The following is a 22,635-nucleotide window of genomic DNA, read 5'->3' as shown; positions in this document are numbered from 1 at the left end:
ACCGACTTATGAGAACGTGCAAACAATTCGAGATCAATTTTGTCAACATTGTAAACCACAGAAGAATGAGAACACCCAGTCAACGTTTTGATAAAATAAAACGAGTTAAAAATTAGCTTCAGAACTTCAGAACTTTATTCACACTTATTTTGCTAAAAAAATACAACAGCAGGAAAGAAAAAAAGTAAAAAAAAAAGAGAAGAGAGTTCTAACTATACATGAAATTACACAAAGCAGTGGAAAGAGTGTGTAGTAGCCAAAGGAGCCAAGCTTTCGAGTTGGCTACTACCACAGAGCAGCTACAGATGGTTGGAGGTTGAATACTTAAGGAGATAGCACATACACTATATAGTTAAAAACACTGACTTTGATCATTTTTAAGTTTTTTGTTATTTTTTTTTTCAGATAAAGCGTCTCTGCATTAAAACCTTTGCTCAATAGTACTTCAAAAGAAAACTGATGAAAAAAGTAATCCTCAAAATACATAGTTTCGACCTGCAGATAGTTTGCATGCTACTTCAGTTTGAATGAAAACGCCAGTTTTCCTTCTATGATAATGATAAGGCTTCTTATATCACGACTCCTTTTGATTCACTTCGAATGAAGTTCTTCAATCTGGGCTTACCAAAGGCTTCCGATGTCGCTGTATCTTACAATTTTGATCAAAGCATGGATTTATATCTGGGAGCAGGCCATCAAATTAATTCGACATAAACCCGTAGAAGATAAATCAAACAACAACAAACATATGAAACATATGTATGAACTGCGGTTATGAAACGTATATGTGCACGATCCTTCGCAGTAAAGCACTATTTGAGCAATAGTGAAAATCAGACCTGAAAAAAATTTCAGGCCTGTACGGGATTCGAACCACTGACCTCTGATTTTCACTATTGCTCAAATAGTGCTTTACTGCGAAGGATCGTGCACATATACGTTTCATAACCGCAGTTCATACATATGTTTCATATGTTTGTTGTTGTTAAAGCATGGATTTGTTTGCATTCCTATACGTCTTCCTAGACGCTTCGAAACGCGCTATTTTTCTACCATAGTCTATTTCTAGGCAATAATTTGGATATATCAACAAAGTTGAAGAGGTAAATTGGCCATGTTCCCACCAATAACTTAGCTCCATTCTCTGCCTTTAAAAGCACACACAACCCACAATTCCTCTATTCGCTCCGACGAAGGGCTAACGCTCGAAACGTCAGCTTTTGGAATCGTTACGGTGGGCAATTTACCACTTCAACTTTGTTCATATATCCAAATTATTTCGTTACTCCCACCGACGCAGCCCCAAACAGTTTCTTCCGAAACTATCAACCTTTATTCATTTGTTTCTAGGCAACCTTGTTTCGTTGGAGCTACTCTTCGAGTGACGAATAGTTTTGCATGATGTACTTGAATCATATCACATCTTGATGTATTTGTATCAAATCACACCTTGATAGCGAGGTTGAGTGCAAAAACCGAGGGAACATTAACAGGGAGGACCATTTATTTCCTTTCTTTTGAAAGAGATACAAGTATAATATAGATATGCTGTATCATCGAGGTTATAGAAAACGGCCGGTTATTGTAAATAAGAGTAATTGCCTGCAGGAATCCCAGCCCCCGTCGCGAAGGACGGCCCGGGCTGTTAGATAAACTAATTCTTAATCACTGTCCAAAACTATTAAAGGGCGTAAGTTTCTAAAGAAGCTGTGGTGCTTCGACGGTGGGTGAGTAACATAATTTGGTTTTATCAACTGAGTTGGTAATGCAAATTGACGAAGGGCAAACGTTTGAAGCGTCAGTTGTAGAAAATCTTTATGGTGGTCAATTAACATTATCAACACAGTTGTTAAACCAAACTATATAATATGTCTAATATTTACCGAGTCAAGTTACAACAACGGATTTGTCGCAAGAAACAAACTTCTATTAACACACAAATTGATAAATCAAATATCATAACGTATGTTCATAGAGAATTTAAATCTATAGAATCGCAGTTGAAGTGTTGAAGACCTTAATGTACAGGTAAAAATTTTTTTTTTAATAATTTGACCACCATTTTTACTCTCATGTAACACTGAAGGTCCCCAAATTAGTAAAAGTGTTTGTTCCATCCTTCTTAATCCTTACACTTGCTTTTAATTCTAAAGGATCGTTTACTTTTGAGAGGTACTTGTATACAGAGGTCAAAAAATGAAATGTCTTCGGGAATAACTCCAGCCCAACAGGTAAACTCTTAGAGAATATCCTTTGATTCATAGAGCCTGTTAGTTTAAATGTATACGTTCGATTTGGGCAAACATTTGCCACTTCTAACCCAAATGAAAACGACCCATAATTCCGTCGCAAGAATAACAAACAGTTCGAATCCAAGTCTCTCACAGTTGTGTCCGAGCCAAACATTTTGCGAGGAACTCCATTGTGAAGGAATACTTCTTTCTTGTTGGCGTCTGTGGTTTGCTCTTTGGCGCATAGGCAGAGCTTGATATCCACAGATTTATCTACACACGAGGCAAACTTGTTATACATCGTTACCCGGACAGAACTGAGAAAAAATACTCCTTGTCGTGGTTTGGCAAACTGTTTAACAGAGACTCTATAAACTTCATCCTCTGCTAATCCGACAGGAGGGACCACACGAATGTCCATGGTAGTAAAGATGTATTCTCCACGGAATCGCTTGACAATCTTTTCAAATGATTTTCCAACCAAGCGCTGGCAGTTTCCGTAGCCATACTTGTTCTTTGCATCAGCATTTCCTGATGGGAATTAGTGGAAAATAAATAAAAGTGAAATCAAATGCACTTCGTTAATTAGAGTCAGAAGTATTTCATCTTACCCAGCTGCACCCTCACCTTAACTTATAGCGGCCACCCACCAGGCCCATCTAACCTCACCCTACCTCACCCGCAGAATCCATCTCTCTCCATTCATTCATCCTGCATCCACCCACCCGACCCTGCCTCAACTCACCCTAATTTACCCATAGTCCCTTGCTTTCTTCAATTTCACGGTTTGTTTCAGCAGCAGTATTTTACATTCATTGCCCACTAAATGCAGAGTCAGCAGAACAAAACAACAGAGAACAAATAACACAACACATCTTACCGTCCATGTATTGCTTTTGAATAGCATCATTTATGTATCCAACAGCAAATTCTGCCAACCAAATGTGATCATCTGCATTGTCCTTCACTGGAATTGCTTCATCAAAACCTTCACACTTGCATCTGGTTAAGGGAAGCATGTACAAGTTTGCACAAGTGCGGTTTGCTGGAATCTCTGAAAATATTCCTGACACTAAATGATTATTGGAGTCCTTATTCTGAGAATCGTGCAAACTCATGAATGCATTGTGAACATCATACAACATAAAGATGCGCTTTTGGTTTGTTACCAAGGCTCCCATCCTTTCTGGACCCAGTTTCTCCTTAACACCATCGGGTATGATCATGAAGAACACAGGATCAAATAACTCTCTCCTTCCCTCTTCAGTGTAACTGAATGGAGTCATTTTGTGACCATGGTCAGAAAAAATCACAGTCAAGGTGTCTGGAAACAAGGCCATATCCGTGAAAAACTTTGCCATACCGGCATCCATGTTGATCATTCGTGTCCCGGTCATCTCATGTCCCGTGTTGAAATGCATGAATGACATCAATGGTTTGTCTTTCCTGTTGTTTTCTAAGGCAGTATACACCTTTCTTATGTAGTCAAAGAAGTACCAGCTGTAAAACTGCCCATTGAGACAGACTTTCTGAGGACTGTCATAATGATTGGTCCTTCCAATTCTGTTCAACACAGTGCAGGAAAAATGTGTGATACCAAAATGGTCAATCATTTTCTTGGTCATCTTTTCCTGAAATTCTTTCCACCTGATTTAAAACAGTTAGCACTTTATTACCCTTCTGACTAATAACAGTGCAAATAAATAGAAAGTTAAAATTAATACCCAATTATTCACCTCAGTATTCTAATTTATTGACATTATTGTGAACATTTTGTGGGCCCCAATTCCTTACACAATAAATGTTATACTTATAATGCAGTTCTCATCTTTGCTCATTTCAGAATCAAAATTGAAAGATCTGAATGGAAGCTTAAGTTAACTGGGAAGTGGATGTTATGATTTTTACTCTCACAGTGCTTTTCTCCTTCCTTTGATATAAATAGGTCGAGCAAGAAACTATCAGGAGACCTGCTGGGGTTTATTTATAATGGATTACTGGCCCTTCAGTGAGAGGAGGCAAAACTTCTTGATGCTTCATGATAAGGATACAAGGATCAGCTTCTGCAGCTTGGACCACTTGACTGGTAAGACTGAGCCTTCTCAATTGACTCAACCAGGTTTTAAGTTCTTTCAGTAGCCAATCCAAGCATTTCCATGCATCACCCACCACCCAAACTAATCACACAATGAGAAAACAATTGAATAACTATCATTCTACAAGTTACTCACCTCTCTTTGTAATCAGAATTTGTTTTAGGCATTTTTCTCCTTTCGTTATCTGTCAATGCAGTCCCCCATATGTCGTACCAGCAAAGGTCTTCTTGAAACAGTGTCTGGTAGCCCCACTTCTTGAAGGCCCCATACAGCACTTCCACGCCCAAAGGAGCCTTTTTATTGCTTGCAGAGGCACTAACTTCATTGTCATCTGATAAATTTTATTAATCAGGTTTAAGACAAAACATACTGTATGTAACCGCTTCCGTTAAAGCTAAATGTTACCGCTTCCTAAAGAAGCTGCGAAATATTTCATGGTTGGATTAAAGCCTCCGTGGCTAGTTCATTTTAAGACAGAAAATTATAGTTAACGCGCGTTTCATTTCAGGATAAGACCTCGTGTAATCAAGATCGTTTGTAAACTAGAAGACAAGTTAGACCGTAATCCTCGATAGAGTAGTCAAGACCCGCGAACGTTGGTATTAAGCAACATTTTGTTTTGTGATTATGTTAACTCGTAGTTGTGATTTAAAGCGAAACCTATCGCTAGTTTTTTACTTCCCTTGTTTCTTTTCATTGCCACGTGCTCGTTGCCCAAACCGATATTATTCTTAGAGCTATGATTGCATAATACTTAATTAGGTAATTTCTTCACGCAATGATTTCAGTTGACCGCTTCGATATAAGAACGCCTCAAAAAATAGGAAAGGAATGAAGAAAAAAAAGATCCTATATTGGTTTGTTGTTTATCGTGTGCGCGTGTATCAACCCGAGAATCGAGTGCAAATTCTAACTTGAAAAGGAAACATTTACAATGTACAATGAAATATTAATTAATAGAAGTTTCTTTACGGGTGGCATTCTTAATGAGAGATTTAATTGACACCCATAAACGGAGGTTATATTTGCAACTAGCACTGGTCATGCGGTCCACAAGTCTGGGTGACAGTGCTTCTCAAAAGGACTTTTGTTGATAGCTAGCAGTGAGTAAAAACACTCTGACAACTTGATCAGACATAATCATTGAGTTATTTGACTTTAAACAACAACAAACATATGAAACATATGTGTGAACTGCGGTTATGAGACGTATATGAGAACGATCCTTCGCAGTAAAGCACTATTTGAGCAATAGTGAAAATCAGACCTGAAAAAAATTTCAGGCCTGTACGGGATTCACTGACCTCTGCGATACTAGTGCAGCGCTCTACCAATTGAGCTAACAAGCCAACTGGGAGCAGGCCATCAAATTAATTCGATATAAACCCGTAGATGATAAATCAAACAACAACAAACATATGAAACATATGTGTGAACTGCGGTTATGAGACGTATATGAGAACGATCCTTCGCAGTAAAGCACTATTTGAGCAATAGTGAAAATCAGACCTGAAAAAAATTTCAGGCCTGAAATTTTTTTTCAGGTCTGATTTTCACTATTGCTCAAATAGTGCTTTACTGCGAAGGATCGTTCTCATATACGTCTCATAACCGCAGTTCACACATATGTTTCATATGTTTGTTGTTGTTTGATTTATCATCTACGGGTTTATATCGAATTAATTTGATGGCCTGCTCCCAGTTGGCTTGTTAGCTCAATTGGTAGAGCGCTGCACTAGTATCGCAGAGGTCAGTGGTTCGAATCCCGTACAGGCCTGAAATTTTTTTTCAGGTCTGATTTTCACTATTGCTCAAATAGTGCTTTACTGCGAAGGATCGTTCTCATATACGTCTCATAACCGCAGTTCACACATATGTTTCATATGTTTGTTGTTGTTTGATTTATCATCTACGGGTTTATATCGAATTAATTTGATGGCCTGCTCCCAGTTGGCTTGTTAGCTCAATTGGTAGAGCGCTGCACTAGTATCGCAGAGGTCAGTGGTTCTAATCCCGTACAGGCCTGAAATTTTTTCCAGGTCTGATTTTCACTATTGCTCAAATAGTGCTTTACTGCGAAGGATCGTTCTCATATACGTTATTTGACTTTGATGATGACTTCTACAAAGTTTGTTGAAATGCTATCCTTCACTAAGACTTCTAGTTCTCCCTCAGATGATCAGACCTCATAATCCACAACTAGTGTTGGTCCAGCAGGTTTAAATTTAAGGTAACTTATGTTGATAAATTCCTTTAATCCTTACTACTGAGTCCTTTTTTCGCTTGTGGCCACACTAACCAAACAGCAAACAAACAATTACAAATCAATTAATAACAGTGGAGAATTTTGTCAACGCACCTTTCAGAACACCACTGAAGAATGGTCTTAAGTTTTCAAAAGTCTGTTGACCAATGCTCTGCACAAGTTCAAAGTCCAGGAATGTGGCCTTGATTGTAGAATCCTCCTTTATCTTCCGCAAAGCCTTTGTAGCTTTTGGCATAATTCGATAGAAGTGTGGTCTTGAGACAGAGTCCAGCATAATAATATTTACATTAATAGCACTTCTACCTTTTGCATTTTCATTTTCCTTAAAGATGGGAGGAAAACTCAAGGCTTGATAAATATTTCCACATCTAAGGAACAAGAAAGTAAATCCTTTCTCCAGGTTTTTTTTCACTGCCTCCTGTACTTTATAACTCAGGTTGTCTTTTGGTAAGGTTTCCCAGTCATCAACAGCTTTTCCCATTTGTGGATCTACAGAAGCCACTTGAATCTCTGAGGACCCACACACCTTTGCATCACAAGACACAATATGTTCCATTAACTTAGTTAACTGGTATGAACAGATGTCCGGGTGATGTATATCAGCACACTTTCGCTCCTCTGATTGTCCTGGAGATCCATAAAATTTAAGAATTTGTTCATGACCAACTTTATCTGGCCTGCAAAAGAACAAATTTTCAGTTGAGGTGTGCTGGAAACCATTGTCTTGAAATTAATTAACATACCCTTCTAGTAAAAAAAAACTAATTTTCCTGAGGAACAGTTTCTTGCACTTTCACTTTACAAGGAAATTGTTGTTAGAACTTAATTAAGTGTGTGCTTCGGTAATATTTCTGAGGCCAGTAACAGCTTTTTCGATTTCAGGGTTAACAGAAGCTATTTGAACCACAAATAAGCCAAAGACCTAGGGGTCACGTGACAGGATCTGCCTCCAGACTCCGTTATTGAATGAACACACAGATGTTTGGTTTATGAGTGTTGCCACGGCTTGACTAAATAAATACCGTAAATCTTCTAATAAGCCCCCCCCCCCCAGGCTTATTCATTTCAAGTATTTTGGGGAGGTGGCTTATAAGAGGGGAAGTATTAGTTTAGAACTCAATAAAGAACTCTCAATCTTATGATCTACCTCTCTCAATGGACCTTGAATAGCCATGTTATATTTTTAGTATCGCTCTGTAATTTCCGTATACCATATTCTATTGATGCCAACATGATAACATTAACCATTCAATCACCATATAATCAAGTTTAAATGACAAACTAAAACTACAGTACTTGAATAAAATCTATTGTTCTTACTGACATGGAGAGGGGTTGGGGGGGCTTAATAAATTTCTTTCTCTAAAGAGGGAGGCCCTATTAGAGGGGGGGCTTATTAGAGGATTTACATCACAATATCAAGCTAATCATTGAAATAGAGCATCGCTTATGCCTCTTTCTACCTGTGAGGCTTGCACTTGATTTGATTTGATTTTAAGCTAATCATTGAAATAGAGCATCGCTTATGCCTCTTTCTACCTGTGAGGCTTGCACTTGATTTGATTTGATTTTAAGCTAATCATTGAAATAGAGCATCGCTTATGCCTCTTTCTACCTGTGGGGCTTGCAATTGATTTGATTTGATATTAAGCTAATCGTTGAAATAGAGCATCGCTTATGCCTCTTTCTACCTGTGAGGCTTGCACTTGATTTTATTTGATATTAAGCTAATCATTGAAATAGAGCATTGGCGTGGTGTCCTAAACGATTTTGCCGACATAACGATATTTAGATTTAGATTTAGATTAGAGCATCGCGTATGCCTCTTTCTACCTGTGAGGTTTGCACTTGATTTGATTTTTTTCCATATCAGAGGACTTTTGATGGTCGGTAAAGTTTTCTGCAACAAAAACATAACATCAATCAATTGGTTGTGAAGACCCATAATCGATCATTTATTTGAAAAACTTTCCTGGCTTTCACATTTACTACAACTCTTCTTTCAACCCTTTGACCCCTAAAAGTGACTAGTGCCTAGTTCTCTCAACATTATCACCCCTGAATCACACATCTAGGCATCGAGAACACAGGGAATGATTGCCAGCTAAAGAAGATCTTCATTATTTAACTAATTCTCCTTGTCAGAACTTTAGGAAATGTGTAGAGAACAGTTTGGAGGATATGTTAACTGACATTAGGTTGTAAAGGGTTAAGTAAAGTTTTTCTCTGACCTGATGTCAATAAAAGTCCATGCACAAAATTTGTGGACATAGAGAGGCAGGCATTCTAGTGAGTATAATTTTATCAGCCCTGTTGTATGGCTAAATTTGTTGCCACATAAGGAATTTAAAAAGGGAGGCACCAGAGAAGGAATCCCATTTCAATTTCCCTTTTCTGAGAAATAAATAAAACAGCAGTGCTCTTCTGCTTTCAGAAAGATTACAGTCATCATAAAGAGCGTTCTTTACCTGAAAGCTGTCTCCTAATAAGAATCGTTGGCGACCACTGCACATCCGAAAGTACCCACAAAGCTAACACACTACAGGCGAGCTGAGTGAAAACAGAAACAGTAAAAGATTAAAATCAGTCCACACGAGACTGAATAAAGAGGTCTGAACTTAAGTTTAAGCTATTTTAAGTATTCAATTATTCCCAAGTTTGTGGAATGCAATGGCTGAGTTGACAGTACACAGCGATCTTCTCTAAAAAGGTTTATCACAATTGTAAAGGATAGTTAACTGCTAGATCAGTGTGACACATCCAAAATGTTTGGATTAACGAGTTACCATAGTAGCTCCCTTACTTCTGGAGCCTTCCTTATCCTCAAGTATAAACCATCAAATGTGACGTTTTTCTTTTCTGAAATGCCTGCAAACATCTACAATCTACTAATTATCCTTCTCAATCCTTTTTAAGAAAGAGGGTCTGGTAGCCCTGGCTCCAATCCCAAATGCTTACGTTATCAACACAATTGAATAAAATAGAAAAATTCAAGAATAATTCACATACCAAACCCAGCCGACATCTTAATGAACGAGTTGTAACCAGTTTGGAAATGATCATATTGATATTTATAACCTGAGAAAGAGTCTGAAATAAAACCAGAAAGATTTCTAGCAGAGATGCAAAAGTCATTATTTTCCAATAAGCCATAATACACGTCGAAAATTAATGGTTTTTTCTCTCACAAAGTGTACGCCTCAACCCACTCATCCCCCCAAAAAATATAATTCCTGCATTATTTATTTTTTGCTGCGGCGGCCTACGGACAAATGGCAACTATGCGTTTTATTGTGAAATATCATCAGGTATAAGTCATTTTTTAACTTAAGTGACAGCCTACGATAAAAAATGTCACATAAAGGCTTAGATATTCAACCTTACTTTATCACAAGACGAAAACCCAATCAAACTGAAATTTTTTAAAAAGTCAAGTCTTCAACTGTACTAATAACGGAACTAAAATCTCATAAGGAATGATAATTCTTTTTTATTTTTTTTTTATTTATTTTTTTTAATTTTGACGACGTCACGTGGAACCAAGGATACCACAGAAATTTCAGCCTACGTTTAGATAAAGTGTTAAAGGCGTTAAATAATTTTAAGGCTTCTCCTCAAATTATTACTTGTGATTCAGTTGAAATTCAAAATTCGTTCCGTAACTTACCAAAAGCATCTAATGCCGCTGTGTAAGTTACAAAACGTTTCCGGTGTTCAGTCCGCGGGGGACTGGTAATCTACGTCATGTATTGTTGATATTATGGTATGGACCATGTGCTCGGACCTCCAGAAGTCAAAGTTCGGTCCTAAATGTTTGTTTATTCTTCTCATGAATGTTTTCTTTACGTTTCCTTCGAGTCCACAAATCTTGTATGTTGTCACTGTAGTATTTTCGTTTCGCTTCGTTTTGTTTACGTTTGTTTCCTTTTTTGTACAGTCAAACCAGATCTTCGTGAAATTAAAACTTATTCGAGCGTTCAAGTCTACACGCTGTATCACACAATTTTAATGCAAGCATGGCTTCGTTATCCTTCCTTGTTTCCTTCCTAACGATTCCTTCCTAAGACGCGATTTCTAACACGACACTTTCATAATTTCGGCGAGATCGTTGGCACAATGAACTGAGATTTGTTTCCAGAAGTGAAAAATCCATAATCTTATTGCAAAGTTTGCAAGCCTTCCAGAGATTCGGAAGAGAAATAAAATACTCAATAATTTTATTCACTATGCCGACATTATGTGATACAATAACTACAACATAATCTCCAAACCAAAATCGAACCGACGATTAAGAGTGTGCAAACATTACAACCACAAAACTATTGGAAACAACTGAACCATGAAAAAAACGTCTACTTATGGTGCGCCGTTTGTAAATTTATCATATATTATGTTTTTTATTTATGATAATTTTATTTTCTCCATTGGTTATTTAATATAACCAATCGGTGGGCGCCGTTTGTAAATTTATTATTTGATATAACCAATCGGGTGAAATTGGTTATTTGATATAACCAATTTTATGAAATTGGTTATTTACAATAACCAAAGTGTCCTCAAAATCGATGAGTTCCAGACCCGACCGACTCAGTTTTCGCCCCAGCAGTATTGCACCGCGTGTTTAGTATAGCCTATTCTAAGTTCGCTGTGGAATAATTGCCTGGGAGTCAGAAAATTCTAAGATGAAAGATAAAAATCACTAACTGGCGTCCGCGCGGTCGACCCTCAATATTTTCAAGTCGGATTTTCGTTCATTTGCGATCGAGTTATTGTGGAACTAAGAATGTAAAGCAACAATGCTATAGAATACTCTGCTTGGAAAAGAATGGATATCAAGGTCTTAAAGGTGATAGAATAAGCTCTTGAGTCAACGACACTTCGGTTCTCTAAGGGATGCGAATTTAATGGACGTAAAGTGAAAACCGAACTTTCGGACTCCAAGCAGGGCCTAGCGACAATTTGACGATTCGATGGCCCGGTAAATGTTATGTTCGAGTAACAATGTGTTCAAAAAATTATTTTTTAATAGACTTTTGCGTGAAATCGAAGAATTTTCAGAATGTTCAACATAGCACTGCGCAATTTCTGGCCATGAAGGCAAGTAAACAACAATCTAAGCATGGTGAATTTTACCGCGTGGGTTTTATACACGTAAGAAATTCGTGCGTTTTTCGCTTATAACAGCAAATCAAATACTCTTCTGGATAAATCTGTCGTCCCGAAATATTTCTTGGCCATTTTAGTATAGATTCCCATGGAACTTGAGACCTCTCGAGTCACGGACAAATTGAATATTCTCTTTTGAAATATGATCCACAGGCTCATTTGCACACTTGCAAAAATATTTAGCGATTTTTATCTTTCATCTTGAAATTTTCTGACTGCCGGGCAGTTAGTCCACAGCGAATTCGGAATAGGCTATACTGAACACGCGCTGCAACACTGCTGGGGCGAAAACTAAGCCGGTCAGGTCTGGAACTCAACAAGTCTGACGACACCTTGGTTATTTTAAAAAATAATTTCATAAAATTGGTTTTATCAAATAACCACGTAACGCAAGTTTGGTTATATCAAATAATAAATTTACAAACGGCGCCCATCCGATTGATTATATCAAATAACCACGTAACGCAGGATTGGTTATATCAATTAATAAATTTACAAATGGCACCCACCGATTGGTTTTATTAAACAACCAATGGATAAAATGAAATTATCATAAATTAAAAAAAACATATCCCGTAAAATACGACCTAAAACGAACTAAATAAAAAATTTACAAACGGCGCCCCATATCTACTCAACGTTTAGATGGACTCTAGATGAAGTGAAATGCGTTCAAAGGCTTCAAGACTTCATATATCATTAAGGACCTTAAGAAAACCAAGATGGCGACGGCAACGAGGAGGTGGTTAGACAAAAAATCTAATGGGAAGAATAATAGCCTGCATGTGCGTTTTAAAACTTTGTACATTTCTTAGCCGTTCTCCGCAAAACAACAGGGACTTTAAGCAAACCACAACGGCTACGGCAACGAGAACGTGGAAAAACAATAGATCTAATTGGCAGAACAATAGCCCAGAACGTGCGTTTTAAAAGTTTGTACATTTCTTAGCCGTCCTTTGCAAAACAGCAACGTGAAATCACCAAAATTTGCGTCGTCTGCAGAGCGAGACCGCGGCGGCAAATTATTTTAATTTACATTTGGAACTCAACGCTACTTTTATACGTTATGTTGAGTTTGAGGTCTGGCACCCTATGAGACGGTAAACACATGCAGCAATTTTCGAAATTCTAACTAAAAGTAGTAACTCATTTTTTAATCGAGGTCTTCAGTGACGTTGCCGTCCTGACTGCTTAAAGTCCCTAACAACGTGAAATCACGAAATTTGCGTTGTCTGCGAATGGAAACCGCGACGGCAAATTATTTTCATTTTTATTTGGATCTCAACGTCGCTTAGATACGTTATACCGAGGTTGAGGTGTGATGCTGTGAAAGACGGTAACACATGCATTTTCGAAATTGTAATTAAAAGTAGAAAATCGTTTCTTGATAGAAAACCTCTACTGAAACAGGATTATCCCTTATGGGTGCCATAAATAATCGACGTCTTCCTTAGCGTTGCCGTCCTGACTGCTTGAGGTCCCTCGCCGTTTTCGTTGTATCTCACAACTGTGATTAAAGCATAAATTCGTTAACTAGTAGCTTTCACAGATGCTTTGCATCACGCCCTTTTCACCACGATGTTTCCAAGAATTCACCATTATTTGACAATTTTTCATGGTATATATTGAAACGTTTCTTGTTTGTACTACAGTTATATGCAGTTCGCCCTTAAAATATAATTTACCGTTGCGTTGCTGAATAACCCTCGCTTTCAAAACGTTAAAGCTTGTCTTTTACGAATACTTCTTCATGTTTGAAACAAGAAAAGTCCCACATATAGAAACAATTCCTGCTATCCTGCAGAAAAGAAACACTATGTCTTCGAAAGAACCCTTTAAATGATGCCTGGCATCGCCTGGCCTCACTCACCTGATGTATTTGAATCATATTGACAGAAGACTCATGCGCTAAATTACATCTCGATAGCATGGTTAAGAGTGCAAAAACCTCGAGCCCCCTCCCACCCCCCAAACTCTCGGACCCTCGAAAAATTTAGAAAGAACTAATATGTTAGGAACAGAAGCTCAATTGTAGAAGAAAAGTCAACTTGTAAATATTCATTGCTCACTTAAACTTTTATTGTTTTCGCTGCTCCAACCTTCCAACAAATTTACACGAAATTGTACGTTCATTTTCTTCAGACCCTCTACATAATATTGTGAAACTTGACTCCGACTGTACGTTGTACGTTTATTCAGTTCAATTTCCATTTGGAGCTCAACGCTGCTTAGATACGTTATGTTGAGGTTGAGGTTTATTTAAACAGGGTTATCCCTTCAGAATACGAGGTATTCTGTTATCCGTAGGAGCCCCAAATAATCGACCTCTTCCTTGGTGTTGCCTTCCTTTCTGCTTTAGGTCCCTTATTCCTTTTGACTGAGTTCGAATTAACTCTTCCACTATCTTATCAAAGGTCGCCGTTGTAGCTCTATCTCACAATTTTAATTAAAGCATAGATTCGTTAGCTTACCTAGTAGCTTTCCCAGATGCTTTGCATCACACGCTATTCACCACGATGTTTCCAAGAATTCAGCAACTGAGATAATTTATCTAGCAGAAAAGAAATTTGCCTCGTTTAACACTGTGTCTTCAAATGATACCTGGCCCCACTCACTTGACGTATTTGAATCATATGGGCTAAATTACATCTTCATAGAAGAAAAGTCAACTTGTAAATATTCATTGGTTTTTTAACAAAAAAAACGGCTTATTTCAATGTGATTCAAATACATCAGGTGAGCGGGGCCTGGGGATGCCATGCATCATTAAAAGAGTTTTTTCGAAGACGCAGTGTTAAACAAGGCAAATTTCTCTTCTGCTAGATAGCAGGAATTGTTTCCATAGGTGGGACTTTTCTTGCTTCAAACATGAAGAGGTATTCGTAAAGGACAAGCTTTATCGTTTTGAAAGCGAGCTTTGAAAGTCAACTTGTAAATATTCATTGTTACTTAAAACTTTTATTGTTTTCCCGTTATATCCTTCCAACAAATTTAGACAGGATTGTACTTTCATTTTCTACAGACCCTCTACATAATAATAGTATAAAACTTGACTCCGATCGAGTCAACGGTTTATAAGTCAAGTTATAGTGAAATGAGTACTGCAACGAGAGAAAGAATCAGTCATAGAAAATGTTGTTGTTGAACATGGCTATATAAATAGATAAACGTTTATGTTAACTACTCGGTTCTGTAAAAACAAAGTTCTTTATTCGCGCACACACTAATCCAAGTAATAATAAGAAGGGCCAAAATTCACGAGTTTTATACCTGCTAGCATTCTGCATATATTACGGTCACACTACATTGTACACTAATTAGCAACGATTCTATTGTGATAAAACGTAAATGGCGGCGTGAATTGCTGATTATGCAACAGTTTAATCGGGTATCTCGAAATATAGGATCAGGCTAATCAAGATAGCTCTTTAGCTTGTATGTTTTGTGTACTCATTTTAAGTCATGCCATAATACTCTTATCCATGAGCATATGTAAGCATAATTTACAAAGGATAAAGCTAGGAATTCCTTTTAGACCTGAAATGCCGCATGGGAAAACAAAACACAAGCTAACGATGTCTCATGTATGGATCGCAAAGTTTCCGCTACGACACTGCCAGTCTTGGTAAGTCAACAGAATCAGAGAGAATCAGTTCCAAAGACATTGTTGCGGATGACCTCGAATGTGCAAACTTGTTGTGTAATTTTTCTACCTTCAGTTAAACGCACCATTAGCGCAACGACAGCTAATTTTGCCATCTTGCTCATAGACAGCAAAGTATTTTGATAAACGGAAAATTATCAGAGCCACATACCATCACACTTGGCGTGCCACAAGGCAGCATTTTGGGTCCCTTGCTATTTAATGTGTACATTAATAGCCTGCCAAATGCTGTTAAAGAGACCCGGATGATTTTATATACAGATGATGCTGTTCTATTTTGTGACGCATCAACACGTCAAGAACTTCAAATTGCTCTAGAACGTGAATTCAATGAAATCAGTAACTGGTACACTGATAACAGTGACTATAAATGTCAAGAAGACCAAGTTTATGCTGGCAGGCAGTAAAAGGATGCTATCCTTATTTGAAGACTTTGAGTTGCAACCAAATGGTACGCAAATCGATCGCGTGCAGTCATTCAAATCTGGGAGTGACAACGGATGCAAAATGGAGCTGGAAGCCACATATCAGCAATTTGCTAAAAAAATTAGGTCATCGTCTTTCTTTGTTTAATCGCATATTTCATATGTTAGACAATAGAACTTACATAGCCTTCTACAATGGGCTAGTGCTGCCTCACCTAGACTATGCCGACACAGTGTGGGGAGATCAACCCAGTCTAAACTCAGAAATGGAAAAATTGCAAAGTTTTCAGAACAAATTTGCGAAGAAAATGAAATTAGGCAAGATGTCTTCTTCAGAAGCTCTGAAGTGTCTGAATTGGTTCCCTCTGGCTGGAAGACGTCTATTTCATCGTTGTACCACCGTAGAAAATGCAATAAAGGAGACATTCCGCAACATTTTGAAAGTTTTGAATCGACATTGAGAAGTTCGCATGGCTACAACACTAGAAATGGCTACTTACCTAGACTGCCTAAACCTAAAACGGAATGCAGAAAGAGGGTGTCCTACTTCCGTTTTATAAATGACTGGATGTCCCTCCCAGTATTTTTAAGAAGGCCAATGCCATGCACAATTTTTAAGGAAAACCTTACAAGATTCTTAATGGATAAATACTTTAAATGATGGATAAAACTTTAGATATACGCCGTTTTACATCTGTGACAATTGTATTTCTTATTTTAGCTTTTAATACTTTTATTTTTACGGAGGACCTCTCTGAAAACCACGTATTTACGTGACGGGCGCTTCCTCCTTAAAGATTGTTTATTGTTATTATTATTATTATTATTATTATTAATCCCGTGTAACGTTGTCAATATGTTAAAAGATTAATAGCTAGGAGGGGGACATAGGGATTTGTGAATACCAAATGTTTATTAAAGATTAACTTGGATGTATTGCTTACTTTGTTCGACAATTAACCACGGGTTATCAAAATCTAGATTTGAAAAGGGTCAAAGAATAAACTGCAACACCAGAAATGATTTATTTCATGGAAAACCGTCGGCTTGATATCACAAACATCGTACACCGCAACGTTTCAGATCACCGTAACACCGCAGTGCGAGTTGTTCTTCACGATCCTTCACCGCAATACCGCATTAAAGAAAGGATTAAACATTGCAACTCGCAAACGCCAATTTCCCCTTCAACTATGTTTTGACTTGTTTTTAGGGAGATTTGACCCGTCAGAAAATTGACCAATGAGAATCATTCACTCTCATCGATAAGTATATACTGTTGTCACGTGATAAAGTAAAATTTGTCTGCACGTGGCGGCGCTTAAAAAGGCTTCTTACCATGGGTCTTGGAAGTTCAAAATTTCTGTTTGCTTGTTATCGAAGCTTTTAGTTCGCAAATTGGTGTCGGAGAAGAATGACAGTTTTGTTAACCTGCTTACATGATGCGAGAATTCGACAGTTTCCAGGGTTCTCCCGGCCCGGCGAGTTAGAACGGGTCTCTTGCATCAATGGTCAATTATTTTTTTGGCACTTTTTTCAATCTAATTGAAGATTAAGTGAAGAATTTAGTAAATCTGTTCCATCTGCTTTTGATATCGATAAGAAAGGAATGTCGAATGCTTTCTCTCTGAAAATTGTTTTTTGAGACACGTCAGAACAAACCGAGTCGGAGTACAACACATACAAGTTTTAACTTTCTTCAAGCAAAGGCAAAATTTCGAGAATAAGCTTTGCAAAGCAGCTGAACTAAAACCGAGCTCAGAAAATTTACGCGATATAAAGAAAAAATCCTTTAGCAAGGCAAGTTTGTTTTCATTCGAAACTAGTTCAAACTTTTATTTTAGATTGAGAGTGCCATCGTTTATTCTCCTACAAATCTTTTGCGCAAAGAAAGCATACTCGTTATTTCCGAGCCTGGGCTACCTATGGCACAAGTGTAGATGCCAGAGATATTGTTAAAAGACAAAAATGGGCATCTAGCAACAAGAACTTTTCTTATATGTGTGTTTTTTTTAACGTAATTAAGTGTTGGAAATGGATGGAACTAATATCATTATAAACATTCAGATAAAACATGAATTAAGTTAGCTGATCATTTCCCATATCTGGCGATTTTACTTTAATTTATGGATAATTGTTATCTTAATTCTTAAATTTTAATTTAGCACTTCCAACACCTCTTTCGTTAAGGTGACTTTAAGGGAAAACAACTTATACTTTCCGTTTTCCGCACTGATTATGTAATTAGATAACTTGTTCTATAGGTACGCCCTTTCTTCTCCAAATTCGTTATCTATTTGGATGTCATGTAACAATCTTCAAATACTATTTTCTCTGCAGTCATCTTTCTTAGTATAATTCTAATTCTTTTAACAGATTTTCTGCAATTTTTATGATGTCAATCTTGTTTCATTTTGTTCCACCTTGACTACATGAGTAAGAAATTTAATGTAAAAAATTATTTTGTATAGAGTAAATATCTCGTAGGTACATACGTAATATGCGAGATCTGTTTCACGTTTTCGCTGGTTATATAAGAAATGATGACGATGGAGGAAAAACTTAACCAACATTCCTACTCAGATCAGAGCTTGACCCCCAACTGTTAAGTTATTTTATGAGAGTTACCACCGAATAGAAGATCAATTCAACACGAGTGTTAGAATAACTAAATTATCGTCTACCAATATGAGATGTTACCGAATTCGCATTCGTGTTCAAGATTCCAAAACGATTTATTGAGGTCACAATATGGTGTTCAATATCATCAAACTATTATGAATACGAACAAAAGATAAACTGAGCGAAACGACAAAGCCGGGTTGAACAATAATTGCATAATAACTAATATAAACGACCGTCTAACAATCAAAGCGGTAAACAAATAGTAACAAAAAGGGTAAAAATAAGTTCTTACCGATCATCTCCTTTGTGCCTGGGCAAAAATGCTAAAAAAAAAAAAGCTTGAGAATAACGAAGAACAAGCTCGCAGATCCAACAGACCTCACTAACCAACAATCGCACACCTTTCGCACAAACGCTGCTCACGAGGTTTAGATATTCGATATACTAAAAAAGGAACCAACACTAATAATTAACTCGGATAAAAGTAGCGCTTCGGCACCAGTGTTTCTTTGACTGATCTGTTCTTCATTTAAAACCTGTTATAATTTCCCGCACTATTTTAGACCCTATTTACAACCATTACTTTACTATGTACTTTACTTGCCCAGTATACTTGAACCCTTTACTTGCTTGTTGTACTTTATCACTTCATTTTACTAGTTTGCTTCGTATACTTCACTTCCTTGATGTACTATGTACTTACTCGATGTACTTTTCTTGTTTGGCGTACTTTACTTGCTTAGTATACTTGCTTAGTATACTTGCTTAGTATACTTGCGTACTTTACTTGCTTAGTATACTGATGGTGTACATGAAAAGATTACACGATTCTGATTGGCTGAAACGAGTGTGAAACGAGTGCAAAGTTGTGACATAAGTGCGCACCTGCTAACAGAATTTTGTTTTTCTTGACTTTCTGTGATGCTTTTTTCATTTAAACTATATACGACATGATTTTATCCTGAGGTTTTGTGTAAATATGCTCTTGCAAATTTTTCAAAGAGTACAAATTGCACTCACCCTTTGGGCTCATGCAACTTTGTCTTTCAAAGATTTATTCGTAATTATTTACGCCAACTTACACTTGAAATCATGTGATCACCTATACTAATTAGACAGCTCGTTAAGTTACATGCCAATTGGACTTACAGATATAACGTTTCAAATTCACTTGATCTAATGGATAAAATAATTTTATTGCGGGCAACTAATTCTAACAAGCACAATTTTAACGCGGCGAAACGGCACGACACGAAACAACACGGTTAAAACTGCAAATAAAACAGGAAACGAAAACCCATTATTATATAAACTACACAAAATACCTAAGGAAAGCTACAAAGAAAACGAGGACGAAAACTACATAATACAAGCTTACATTTGTTGTGATGTTAAAATTGTTAAAAGTGTCTGATCCATCCTTCTTAACCTGAAAACTTACTTTCAATCCTAAGGGTTCGTTTACCTTTGAGATGTACTTGTACACAGAGGTCAAAAAGTAAAATGTCTTTGGGAGTAACTCTCGCTTAATAGGCAAAGTCTTCGAGAATATCCTTTGATCCATAGAGCCTGTTAGCTGAAATGTATAAGTTACATTTGTGCAAACATTGGCCACTTCCAATGTAAATGAAAATGTTCCATAATTCCTTCGTAGGAATAATAAACAGTTCGAATCCAAGTCTCTCACAATTGTGTCCGAACCAAACATTTTGCGTGGTATTCCATTGTCAAACAGCACTTCTTTCTTAGAAGCGTCGACAGTTTCCTCTTTGGCACATGCACAGAGCTTGATATCCACAGACTTATCTGCACATGAGGCAAATTTGTTGTACATTGTTTTCCGGATAGAACTAAGGAAAACTACTCCTTGCGTTGGTTTGGCAAACTGTCTAACAGAGACTCGATATACTTCGTCATCTATGAATCCGACTGGAGGGACCACGTGAATGTCCATGGTAGTTACGATGTATTCTCCTCGAAATCGTTTGACAACCTTTTCAAATGATTTTCCAACTAAGCGCTGGCAGTTTCCATAGCCATACTTATTCTTTGAATCATCATTTCCTGACGAGAAGGAGTGGAAAATAAATGAAAATAAAACGAAGTCAATTTTATTTCTTTGAGTCAGGCATATTATCTCACTGCAATTCTTCATACCAAACCTCGGTTTACTTTATTTCATCTTACCTCACCTCAGCTCAGCTCACCTCAACCACAGCACGCATGCACCTCACTCCATCCCTTTAGCTTACCTCCCCTCGCCCCACCCCGCTTCATTTCACTGCTTCAATCTCCTCTTACTTCCATAGATTTGATCAAAATGCATTGTAGCTTGGGTGATAATTTGCTTTCATTCCCCATTTAATGCAGAGTCAACACAGCAAAAAAAAAAAAAGACAAACAAACAGAAGAAAAACTACAAAACACATCTTACCGTCCATGTATTGCTTTTGAATAGCATCATTTATGTATCCAACTGCAAACTCTGCCAACCATATGTGATCGTCTGCATTATCCTTCACTGGAATTGCTTCATCGAAACCTTCACATTTGCACCTAGTCAAGGGAAGCATGTACAAGTCTGCACAAGTGCGATTTTCTGGAATCTCTGAAAATATTCCTGATTCTGCATGATTTTTGGAGTCCTTTTTCTGAGAATCATGCAAACTCATGAATGCATTGTGAACATCGTACAACATAAAGATGCGCTTTTGGTTTGTTACCAAGGCTCCCATCCTTTCTGGACCCAGTTTTTCCTTAACTCCATCCGGGACAATCATGAGGAACACGGGATCAAATAACTCTCTCCTTCCCTCTTCAGTGTAACTGAATGGAGTCATTTTATGACCATGGTCAGAAAAAATCACAGTCAAGGTGTTTGGGAACGAGGCCATATCCGTGAAAAACTTTGCCATACCGGCATCCATGTTGATCATCCGTGTCCCGGTCATCTCATGTCCCGTGTTGAAATGCATGAACGACACCAATGGTTTGGCTTTCCTGTTGTTTTCTAAGGCAGTATACACCTTTCTTATGTAGTCAAAGAAGTACCAGCTGTAAAACTGTCCATTGAGACAGACTTTCTGAGGACTGTCATAGTGATTGGTCCTTCCAATTCTGTTCAACACAGTGCAGGAAAAATGTGTGATACCAAAATGGTCAATCATTTTCTTTGCCATCTTTTCCTGAAATTCTTTCCACCTGATTTGAAACAGTTAGCATTTTATTACCTTTCAGACTAACAACAGTGCAGAAGTGGTAAAAATTACAAAGTTAAAATTAATGCCCAATTATTCACCTATTCTAATTTAATAGACTTTATTGCGAACATTTTGTGGGCCCCAATTCCTTATACAGTAAATGTTAAACTAAAATGCAGTCGTCATCTTTTGCTCATTTTAGAATCAAAATTGAAAGATCTGAATGGAGGCTTAAGTTAAATGGGAAGTGGATGTTATGATTTTCACTCTCACAGTGCTTTTCTCCTTCCTTTGATATAAATAGGTTGAGCAAGAAACTATCAGGAGACCTGCTGGGGTTTATTTATAATTGATTACTGGCCCATCAATGCGAGAGGGCAATACTTCTTGATGCTTCATGATAAGGGTACAGGGATCAGCTTCTGCAGCTTGGACCACTTGACTGGTAAGACTGAGCCTTCCCAATTGACTCAACCAGGTTTTAAGTTCTTTCAGCAGCCAATCGAAGCATTTCCATGCATCACCCACCACCCAAACTAATCAGACAATAAGAAAAAATTTAATAACTATCATTCTACAAGTTACTCACCTCTCTTTGTAATCAGAATTTGTTTTAGGCATTTTTCTCCTTTCGTTATCTGTCAATGCAGTCCCCCATATGTCGTACCAGCAAAGGTCTTCTTGAAACAGTGTCTGGTAGCCCCAAGTCCTGAAGGCCCCATACAGCACTTCCACGCCCAAAGGAGCCTTTTTATTGCTTGCAGAGGCACTAACTTCATTGTCATCTGATAAGTTTTATCAGTCAGGTTTAAGACAAAACATACTGAACAATGAAATATTTACTGATAGAAGTTTCTTTACAGGTGCCATTTTTAATGAGAGATTTGACACCCATAAACTTAGGTTATATTTGCAACTAGCACTGGTCATGTGATCCACAAGTCTGGGTGAGAGTGCTTCTA

At 37.5% G+C, this 22,635-nt stretch overlaps 1 protein-coding gene and 1 non-coding gene across 2 annotated transcripts in view; both read right to left on the bottom strand.

Annotated features, from left to right (window-relative positions):
• Positions 1-1,905: 1,905 nt before the first annotated feature.
• On the bottom strand, positions 1,906-14,365 carry LOC148716076 (uncharacterized). Its single transcript, XM_088745584.1, has 8 exons — positions 14,231-14,365; positions 9,603-9,683; positions 9,062-9,143; positions 8,427-8,493; positions 6,687-7,270; positions 4,463-4,658; positions 3,112-3,878; positions 1,906-2,762 (listed from the first exon to the last, which is right to left on the bottom strand). Exons 2-8 carry the CDS (start codon positions 9,654-9,656, stop codon positions 2,071-2,073), a joined length of 2,442 nt encoding a protein of 813 aa, XP_088601710.1. The 5' UTR covers positions 9,657-9,683; positions 14,231-14,365; the 3' UTR covers positions 1,906-2,070.
• A 4,109-nt stretch (positions 14,366-18,474) lies between these two features.
• Positions 18,475-22,635, bottom strand: part of LOC111338400 (uncharacterized) — a 62,401-nt gene continuing 58,240 nt past the window's right edge. Inside the window, exons 5-7 of the transcript XR_015995334.1 lie at positions 22,263-22,458; positions 20,908-21,674; positions 18,475-20,537 (exon numbers count right to left, since the gene is read on the bottom strand). This is a non-coding gene — a transcript (uncharacterized LOC111338400). The remainder of the gene's footprint in view (positions 20,538-20,907; positions 21,675-22,262; positions 22,459-22,635) is intronic.

Source organism: Stylophora pistillata, chromosome 14, assembly GCF_964205215.1.
Source record: "Stylophora pistillata chromosome 14, jaStyPist1.2, whole genome shotgun sequence".
In the NCBI taxonomy this organism is placed as follows: domain Eukaryota; kingdom Metazoa; phylum Cnidaria; class Anthozoa; order Scleractinia; family Pocilloporidae; genus Stylophora; species Stylophora pistillata.
The sequence above is the reverse complement of the archived record's forward strand: the minus strand, read 5'-3'. Positions and strand labels throughout refer to the sequence as shown.

What these genes read in the sequence shown, in the direction of transcription:
- LOC148716076 (XM_088745584.1), bottom strand. Translation starts at nt 9,656, where the DNA reads ATGATCATTTCCAAACTGGTTACAACTCGTTCATTAAGATGTCGGCTG. An exon ending in TAAGATGTCGGCTGGGTTTG is followed by an intron (nt 9,144 to 9,602) that starts GTATGTGAATTA and finishes GTTTTCACTCAG; the next exon opens with CTCGCCTGTAGTGTGTTAGC. An exon ending in TCAAAAGCAATACATGGACG is followed by an intron (nt 2,763 to 3,111) that starts GTAAGATGTGTT and finishes AATTCCCATCAG; the next exon opens with GAAATGCTGATGCAAAGAAC.